The sequence below is a fragment of the Pinus tabuliformis genome, chromosome 8, assembly GCF_031772625.1.
Source record: "Pinus tabuliformis cultivar Carrire ecotype Pingquan chromosome 8, CPIR1, whole genome shotgun sequence".
NCBI classification, from domain to species: Eukaryota; Viridiplantae; Streptophyta; class Pinopsida; order Pinales; family Pinaceae; genus Pinus; species Pinus tabuliformis.
Genome location: NC_142294.1, coordinates 624,881,994 through 624,892,405, shown reverse-complemented (window position 1 = coordinate 624,892,405; position 10,412 = coordinate 624,881,994). Strand labels below are relative to the sequence as shown.

Here is a 10,412-nt window from a genome sequence, read left to right as displayed (position 1 = left end):
GCCTAAATGAGTTAGTAGCGTTCTAATGTAGATCCAGTTTACTATGTCAAATGCTTTTGAGAGATCTACTTTTAAAATCATACCTTTTATTTTCTTTGACTGGATGGAGTGTAGGATTTCTTATGCGGTCCCAACAACCTCATTGATTTGTCTATCTTGCAGGAAGGCAAATTGCTCAGCCGAGATGTGGGTGGACAAGATCGGACAGAGGCGGTTGGATATGATCTTGGCAATGATCTTATAAATGCAATTGCATAGGGATATGGGACGAAAGTCATTGAAGGTGGTAGGGTTGTCAGATTTGGGGATGAGAGTGATGAAGGTGGAGTTGAAGGCCTCATACATATTCCCATTAGTTCGACAGTCCTCTATAACTTTTAAGAGATCTTCTCCAAGAGTATAAGAAAAAATCCAGGTAGAATTCCACATTCCATCCATCCGGGCCCGAGCTTTTGTCTCGTTTGAACCATTTTAAAGTGGCTTTGAGTTCCCCCAAGGTGACTTCCCTTGTCAAATCCAAAGCATCATCCTGATCGACGAACCTGGGGAACAGTTGAGCTGTGCGCATGACTTCTGCTAGAGTAGCAGTTTGTGGAGCCTTATAAATATGTTTGAAGTGTGTTATGGCCAAGGCAGCTAAACTCAGGAAGGTATTCATTGATTCTCCCTGCTCATTTGATAGCTTCCATATGGTATTGATGGCCTTGCACCCATTCGCAAATTTGTGGTAGAATTTTGTATTATCGTCCCCTTCCAGAAGCCATATAGCTTTGCTTCTTAGACGCCAACTTTCTTCTCGATCCTTTAGTATCTGACTCCTCTTGGCAATTAGGGATGTAATCTTGTCCTTGTGTTCTTGGGAGGAGTAGATCCATCCATGATCATTCTTAAAGGCAGCTATCTCCTCTTCAGTTTCCTTTAGGATAAGGTCCTCGTGTGTTCGCTTCTTGTGAGCCCATATTTTGGATAGATGCTTTAGTTCCCCCAGGTTGTGAGCAAGTCCTTCGGTAATGTTCCCTCTGGCATTTGGGGCATGGGCCTTCCAAAATTTAGTGACTAACCTGGTATAGTCAGCATCTCTTAGCCAGGTAGAGTTAAATTTGAAGGGAGCTCTAGGCCTGTCCATTCCTCCACTTATTTCCAGGTAGATCGGTCTATGATATGATATGCACCCACAACCAACCCACTATCTAATTCTAAGTCCCATGTTCAACAGAAGCTCCTTAATGAGGAACCGATCAAGCCTTTTGACAAGGTTGTCCTCTCTGGATCTGTTGTTCCTCCAAGTTGGTTGAATTTTGGCTGAAGGGATATCGATAAGGTTATGGTCCTCTAGAATGTTCTCAAAGAAAGCTGAGAGAGTGTCCCTTTGGGCATTGTGACCCCAGGATTCCGCAAAACCAATAGAAAAATTTAGGTCTCCACCCAGAATAAGATTGTCCTGTTGTAGAATGTTAGAGCTTAGCAACCGGGTCCAGTATTCTTCCCAACTTTGGCAAGGTCCATAAATGTTAATGATCCTGATCTCTGTTTCAAGTTCGGGAGAGTAAATGTCTACCCCAATGTGCCCAGTGCTCCCCCAGGTGTTACAGATTCTAATGGAGTGGGAATTTATCCCCAGGGCCAATCCCCCAGATCGACCGTTTGCATCAAGAGAGTGAAAAGTCCACCCAGGAAGCCAAGATTCGAGCAAGTGTGTGATAACACTAGCCTGACCCAGGGTTTCTTGAAGAAAGAGGACATCAACCAGCTCAGAGTTAAGCAGTCTTCGCAGGGCTAATTTTTTCCCAGGGCTAGCCAACCCTCGACAGTTGAAGGATAGCATCTTCATGGGTGGGGGGGGGCACAAGGGTATTCACTGCTCTAAGTACCCAATCTATGGAATGTTGTCTTCCAGATGCAATCTCTTCCCCAGCCTGAAGGATGGCTTTAGATAAGGAGGAAGGTCGACCTCGAGGTTGCTTTGGGGGGGGGGGAGAAATCAAACCAATGCCCAAGGAATCAGGGGCCTGAGATCGTGCCCAGGATCAGAGCGGGTATCTAGAGGATGGATGGTCAAGATTAGAGATGGATGGAATAGTGGGGGGTGCCTCTTTAAAGGAAGGTAGAGTGCATGAGAAGGTGGGGGAATGGGGTTGTAGGTGGTAGGCCAGGGTAATGGGGGGCTGTGAGCAAGGAACAGAGGCCTAAAAAATACTCGAAGCAATACAAAAAGATGATGTAGTAGTATAAGCAGAGGAGGAAGTAGATTCCAACATACCCATGGAGAACGTAGCCTCGACAGTCACCCTTGCTCTGGTCAGAGGAGGTGAGGGGGGCCCGTATGGTGCTTTCCCATGCTTCTTCTTAGCTTCTTTTGTAGGTGCTTTCTCTGCAGCAGCCGGGACCGAGTGATTCACTGCCTCATCAGACGAGGGGGGGTTTTCCTAAGCATGTGGGCTCTTGTGCAGAGTGGCCTTATCCTTGTCTCATGCTCGCACCTTGCCATTCAGAGGGAAATCCTTGAAAAGATGTCCCACCTTGTGGCACCTTCTGCAACGGAAAGGAACCCCCTCATAATCCAGAATCTGAAGCCGAGAGAAAGTTCTCCACTGTAATGTAATATGTTCCTGAAGACCCCCCCTTGTATCCAGATGTACCAATACCCTGGCATATGCCATCATACCAGTGGATAAGTATGATTTTTCATGCTCAAGGTAAGTGCCCAGGGTATTTCCTATGCACCGAAATATGTCCTCCGACCAAAATTGGAGGGGTAATCTAGGAAGCCAAACCCATATTGGCCTGACTCCTATCTGTTCTCTTTCTGGGTCGAAGAGTGGATTCCAGCGGTGCAGAAGGACAGGGGCCTGTTCAAAATGCTAGAAGGAGGACAGGACCCAATTTGTGTGCTCAGCTCTGGCAAACCGTAGAGTGAACCAACCTCTAACGAACGTTTGAACAAAGGGAAAATCAGCCAGGTGTTGTCCCCATACCTCAGATGTCCATAGCTTCAATCAAGCCACTGTATAGCTCCTTCCTCAGATCCTCCCAACTAGGACTCAGTCTGTCATATCCATGGAGTTTCCTCACTGGATATCTTCCCCAAGTATAATAATGATCTATAAATGAAGATTTTATATTACTTTTAGGGTATTACAGACTCATGTGCATGGATTTGCCTACATTACTTAGTGCAACAGATCGATAAGATTGCAAATAATATAGACAATGGGCAGTTAAAGAAACATAATAGATAAACACTCATAACACAACAAGTTTAATATGGAGTTCACCCAAAATTCTTGGGCTACATCTCCTGGTCTAGCCTTTAGTGGTGATCTCTCTATTATGTCTTCAAGAGCAGAGTTTTACAAAGTGTGAGCTCAAATTGAGTCTCAACACAACAGATGTAAAACAGTAGGAGTTTTACTTGAATTCTTCAAGCCTTTCTGAGTACACAGACTCTTTCTTTCACTCTCTGTCCCTGTTTTCTCTCTATCTCAATACTGCCTATCTATGTCTTTTGTCTTCTATGGATTTTAAGCCAATCAGCATTGCCTGTTCGTTTCCCCTTCTCGGGCTCTCTGGCTCCCAACCTTTGTCCACTCAAATCCCCTCTGAGCGTTAACCAATCATGGCATAATGTCTTCAGGGAAGGTGGCCACATGTTCTGCAACGGAAGGGACCATCGAGCCTTTGAAATCCCCAAAAATAGCATTCTTTGTTTACATAGAGAAATACACTAAAAACACGGGAAAATTCGCCAAACTATCGTTTATCGGACTTCAAATATCCTTAAATCCACTCTATACTCCTATCGGGTCCGCCTGTAATCGCTATCGCAAGTCGCAAGTGCCCCTGTGCCATGGTTTCCTTTGTATTTGTAAAAATACATTAAAACACTGAAAATCCCGCAAAATGGCTTTATGGCAGACTTGAAATGTTATATATTTGCATCTATAAGTTCCATCGGGTCCGGTTTTATCGCATCGGGCACATTTCCTTTGTATTTCATTTATTTGGCGAAAATGCGAAATACACAGAAAAATGTTGTTTTCTGGATCTCAAAATATGTTAAATATCATCTATAACCCCATCAGGACTGGATATCGCAAGTCATATTTATATCGGCCCCACTCCGTTGTATTACTCCGACATGATATTGCGATGCGATTGATCGCAATCGCATATTGCATAGACCCCGGGCCATTTGTAAGTGCTCCTTTGTAATATTTCGATTGCGATATTGCGAGTTAGCCTGGGCCATCGATCTGCACTCTTGATCGACAGTCCTTGCTGACCCACGCTGATTGCTATTGCATATTTCATATGGTAGCCTTCGATAGCCTCTGCCAATTACGATATGCCGATCAGATCTGGACCGTTGATTGGCCAAATCCGACGGCTCTTGTGCATCATTCCTTTGACCTCTGGTAGACCTGTTTTCCACTATTTCTTCATGTTTTTCACTCCCGGTAGTGCTTTTTGCCATTTTGTGAATGTTTTCCTTTTGCGATAGTTTTTATTTTTGAAGACTTAGAGGGTTTTTAGGATCCATTTTGGATCACGACTCCCCACTGAAAATGATTTTGGACCACCAAAAGTTGGTTTTTAAGTATCGATCAGGTGAGGATACAGCTTCCTCACTTGTCCAATTTCTTTCCATCATGTGCTACTTGGTTTTGAAACTTTGAGTCCAATTCTGAGGTACTCAACATCCCCTCTGCGCGTAGTTCTCACCTTCCTGTCCAAAAATGTATCTTCCTACAACTCATTAAGATATTTAGGCAACAGATCATTAATAGAAGGCAACTGAATTTTCTCTTCGGGATCTTCAATCAATGAAGGTTCAAACAGTCTCAAGTTCTCTGCATTAACTACTGAATAGATATGCATGTAAGCTGGCAAATTAAGGTGAAAAGCGTTTTCACCAATTTTCTCAAGTATCTTGAAAGGCCCATACCTTACTGGCTTTAGCTTCTTACCTTCACCTTGCATTCTGACTTTTCTAATGTACAGCTAGACTTGATCACCAACTTGGAAGTGATGCTCAATTCGATGCTTATCATGCCTTGCCTTGTACTTGGCCTGGCTCTTTTCCAACTATTCCTGTACTGCCTGGTGAATTTCTTGGCTCTATTCAATGAACTTGGTTGCTTTGTCCACATCACTGTGTCCATCAACTGCTATGTCTTTTCCAAAGACAAAATCCAAGGGAGACTTTGGTGTAAAACCAAAACAAGTCTCAAAATGAGATCTTTGTGTAGAAGAGTGCTTAGCACGGTTGTAAGCATGTTGCACATAACACAAATGTTCATCCCAAATCTTGGGATATTTGCTGCAATAGCCGTTGAGCAACTGGATCATTGTCCTATTAACCACCTCTGTTTGGCCATTTGTTTGTGGATGAAAGGTTGTGCTCTCCTTCAGTCTGGTGTCCATCAATTCCCACAGACTTGACCAAAACTTCCCAACAAATCGGGAATCTCGATAAGATACAATGGAAGTGGGTAACCCAAAATGAACCCAAACATGCTGAAAAAACAACTTTGTTTCTTGTTTAGCTGTAATCTACTTGTTACAAGGTATTAAAATACATATTTTGCAGAACCTGTCCACAATAACATATAAATAGTCATGACCTTTCCTAGATTTTGGCAATCGCCCAACAAAGTCCATGGAAACACTTTCCCAACGACGAGAAGGAACTGGAAGTGGAGTGCACAAGCCTAATTTTCTATTACTGGGCTTACTTTTAGCACACATGGTACACCCTTTAATATATCTAGAAACTATTTCATGCATTCTTGGCCAATAATAGAACCTTTGCAGTTGTGCGATGGTTTTACTTACACCAAAATGACCTTATATAAGAGAAGTATGTGCTTCTCGAATTATGTTAACTCTTTCAGTTTGTGGAATGCATAAATTTCCCAAATGATACCAGAGGTGGTCCTTAACATAATAATCCAATTCTTCTACTTGTTTGCCATGACTTAAGGTTGCATATACATCTTTAAAATCTACATCTTGAGCATATTGTTCAATATAGGTTTCATGCATTACTGAGTTATGCTTAAGTATAGTAGATGCATTTATGATTGGTCTGGATAACATATCTACAACCTTATTGTCTATGCCCTTCTTATATCTGATGACAAGATGAAACTATTGTAGAAAACCCATCCACTTATAGTGTCTTGATTGCTACAATTTATTTTGTGAGTGAAAATATTGAAGTGGTTGATGATATGTATGGATGATTGTTTCTTTGACCATTAGGTAATGTTTCCACTTTTTCACACTCTGTACTAATGCATACAATTCTTTATCATGTGTGGGATAATTAACTATTGCAGAATTAAATGTCTCAGAATGATAGCATATGGGTTTACCGTATTGCATCAACACTTCTCCCATGGCATAGTCACTAGCATCTGTTTCAATCTCAAATGGTCGTTGAAGATATGGCGGTGCTAGTACTGTGTTGTACTAATTTTTTCTTTCAAGGTGTCAAAGGCTTTCTGCTGTTTTCCTCCCCACTGAAACACCTTGTTCAATCCTATTAAAGCATGTAAGGGAGCTGCAATCAAGGAAAAGTTAGCAATAAACTTTCTCCAATATTGTGCTGCTCCTAGGAAGCTCCTAACTTCTGTAGTAGATTTGGGTTTAGGCCAGTTCACAATGACTTCAACCTTAGAGGGATCTATCTTCAATTCACCACCCCCTACAATATGAACCAAATAATTTAAAGATGTTTTGCCAAATTCACATTTTGATAACTTAACATAGAGCTTTTCTCTTTTCAAAACATCTAGAGTCTACTTTACATGCCTCAAATGTTCTTCCCATGTTTTACTAAAAACAAGAATGCCATCTAAATAAACAATTAAAAAATCATCAATAAAAGGTCTGAGTACATCATTCATAACTCTCATGAAAGTGGCAGGAGCATTAGTTAAGCCAAAAGGCATAACTAGCCATTCATACAACCCTTGCTTTGTTTTGAAAGCAGTCTTCCATGCATCTTGTTCTGCAACTCTGACCTAATGATAGCCACTACGCAAGTCCAACTTGGAAAAGTGAACTGCTTATTTCAACTAATCTAATAGATCATCTATACCAGGAAGAGGATAACGATTCTTGATCGTTATTTTATTCAGTGCTCTGTAATAAATTCACATCCTCCACGAACCATCTTTCTTTCTCACCAACACAATTGGAGATCCACATGGTGATGTGCTTGGTCTTATGAACCCTTTTTCGAGCAGCTCCTATACATGCTTCTTAATCTCTGCATTCTCTAAAGTGGATAACCTATACATTCCGATGTTAGGCAATGGAGCATCTTGCTGCAAATGAATATCATGTACTATTTCCCTTTTGGGTGGCAGACCTTTAGGTTCTTGAAACAGGATATCATATTCTGAAACAAATTTATCTAAATCAACTTTCTATTTAGCATCACAACCTTCAAATACATTGGTTTTATCAGGGGTCTTTTCCTTTACAACCATTAGTAAAAATTGCTCACATGAATTTACAATTCTTTTCATCTGCCCTAAGTTTATGAGGGAGTAGTTATTTTTGCGTTTATGAGCTCTTACAATGTATTATGTTCCATCTTTTGTGAGTTGACACTTATTTTTAGTTCTATAGAAAATGGATTTTCTATCATACAAGTAAGGACTTCCTAAAACAATACCACATATATCCAAGGGAACTATATCCAACTCAACATCATCTACAAAAGTTGACCTAATAGCAAACCTAAGTTTACATTGTCTAGTAACTTGTAGCTTTGCTTTATCACATACCCAACCTAATGGATATGGCTTCTTGTGAGGTGTTGTTAGTAAGCCCAACTTCTTTACAATTGTTTCAGAAATCAAGTTTACTTGTGATCCACTATCAAATAAAGTATCAACCTTTTGATGCTTGGAAATAGCTCTAATATGAAAAAGCTCATGTCTTTTTCTCTCATTATCTTCATTATCAATAGATTGTGTAGAATTACTTGTAGATGCTTCAGAATTTTTATCTTTTATACCTGTGGTTGTGACTGTTGTTTCATCACCTGAGTCTGACCCCAAGTCTTTCTGAATAGCAGCAACAATATTCTTCTTCTTACCACCGAACTGTTTGGGTTTCAGCTCCGAATGCAAAGACCAGCAATGTTCATCATCGTGCCCATCCTTCTTGCAGTGAGTGCATGAAGGTTTGTCTTTCTGTACCGTGTTTGTCTTCCTCTCCTTCCATTTTAGCTTCTTCTTTTCCTTGTTCTTGCGTGCAGAGGGTTTTGATGATCCCCCGATATCTGGGTTCATATTCTTGCCTCTAGCCTCTAGATGTGTAGCCTGAATGGATACCTCATCTATGCTAGTGGGGTTAAACATGAGAATGGTGTGCCTCAAATAGCTATGCAGACCACCTATATACTTCAACAAATTTTCAGGTGAGTCTAGAGAAATGCCTAGAATTAAAGCTCTTTTTCTAAATTCCTCGGTATAGCTTTGTACACTTTGGCCGTTTAATTGGCGAAGAGTTTGCCAACTCATCATTGCTTGCTGCATATAAGCTAGTGGATAGAATTTTTTTTTAATGGCAGAAACAAATTCATTCCATGTAGAAAGAATTTTACCATGCTTCTTCCAATCAGCTTGTGTCCTGCCTTCCCACCACACTAGGGCAGTTCCTCCAAGGTGAAGGCTAGCCAGCTGAATCTTTATCCTCTCTGAATCAATGTTCTGCACCCTGCAATATACATCAATCTGTCTAATCCAGTTATCTATCTTTTCTGCATTTAATTCCCCATCATAAATTGGAAAATCAAATTTCACATCTAATTTAATCACAGATGTTTTCTTCTTTTTCTTTTCAGGGCTAAGAGATGAGGATGATGGAGGTGATGGTGGAGGAGATGATGGAGGAAGATTTTCTCCTTTCCCTTTGCCCTTTGGGTCATCTAGAGAAGGTTCCTCTACTTCTTTGTCTTGTTTGGAGGTTGAAGTACTTTCACCTCGACCTTTCTTAAATTCTCGATACATTTCTTCCACCTTGGCTCTCATGGTCATGAAACTGTCCATGAACTAAGATTCTGATTCCAATGGGACTTGTTCTGCCATTCTCCTCCTAGGATAGACTCTTCCGATTTCTATATTAGCCTCAACAAGTTCTCCTTCTCCTAGTTTGAGCTTTGACCTAGTTAGCATTCAACAATTTAGCACAATCTTCTCTAACCTTAGCAAACCTAAAGCTCTGATACCACTTGATCTATAAATGAAGATCTTAGATTAATTTTAAGGTATTACAGACTCATGTGCATGGATTTGCCTACATTGCTTAGTGAAACGGATTGATAAGATTGCGAATAATATAGAAAATGAGCAGTTAGAGAAACATAATAGACAAACACTCATAACACAACAAGTTTAATATGGAGTTCACCCAAAACTCTTGGGCTACATCTCCTGGTCTAGCCTTCAGTGGCGACCTCTCTATTATGTCTTCAAGAGCAGATTTTTACAAAGTGTGAGCTCAAATTGAGTCTCAACACAACAGATACAAAACAACAAGAGTTTTTCTTGAATCCCTCAAGCCTCTCTGAGTACACAAACTCTTTCTTTCACTCTCTGTCTCTGCTTTCTCCTTGTCTCAGTATTGCCTGTCTATTTCTTCTGTCTTCTATGGCTTGTAATCCAATCGGTGCTGCCTCTTTGTTTCCCCTTCTTGGGCTCTCTGGCTCCCAGCCTCTATCTGATCAAATCCCCTCTGAGCGTTAACCAATCATGGCATAATGTCTTCAGGGAAGGTGGCCACCTGTTCCGCAATGGAAGGGACCATTGGGCCTTTGAAATCCCTAGAAATAGCGTTCTCTATTTACACAAAGAAATACACTAAAGACACGGGAAAATTCGCCAAACTATCGTCTATCGGACTTCAAATATCCTTAAATCTGCTCTATACTCCTATTAGGTCCGCCTGTAATCACTATCGCAAGTCGCAAGTGCCCTGTGCCATGGTTTCCTTTGTATTTGTAAAAATACATTAAAACACTGAAAATCCTGCAAAATGGCTTTATGGTGGACTTGAAATGTTATATATTTGCATCTATAATTTCCATTGGGTCTAATTTTATTGCATCGAGCACATTTCCTTTGTATTTCATTTATTTTGGCAAAAATGCGAAATACACTGAAAAATGTTGTTTTCAGGATCTCAAAATATGTTAAATATCATCTATAACCCCATCGTGTCCCGCTATCGCAAGTCATATTTATATCGACCCCACTCTGTTGTATTACTCCGACGCAATATTGCGATGCGATTGATCGCAGTCGCATATCGCATAGACCCCGGGCCATTTGTAAGTGGTCCTTTGTAATCTGCCGATTGCGATATTTCGAGTTAACCTGGGCCATCGATTTGGG

At 40.8% G+C, this 10,412-nt stretch overlaps 1 protein-coding gene across 1 annotated transcript; it reads right to left on the bottom strand.

Moving 5' to 3' along the window:
- Positions 1 to 352: 352 nt before the first annotated feature.
- LOC149237051 (uncharacterized) lies at positions 353 to 1,126 on the bottom strand. The gene has a single exon (XM_089369128.1). The coding sequence runs from the start codon at positions 1,124 to 1,126 to the stop codon at positions 353 to 355; it is 774 nt and encodes a 257-aa protein (XP_089225254.1).
- Positions 1,127 to 10,412: the final 9,286 nt, after the last annotated feature.

What these genes read in the sequence shown, in the direction of transcription:
- LOC149237051 (XM_089369128.1), bottom strand. Translation starts at nt 1,126, where the DNA reads ATGGACAGGCCTAGAGCTCCCTTCAAATTTAACTCTACCTGGCTAAGA.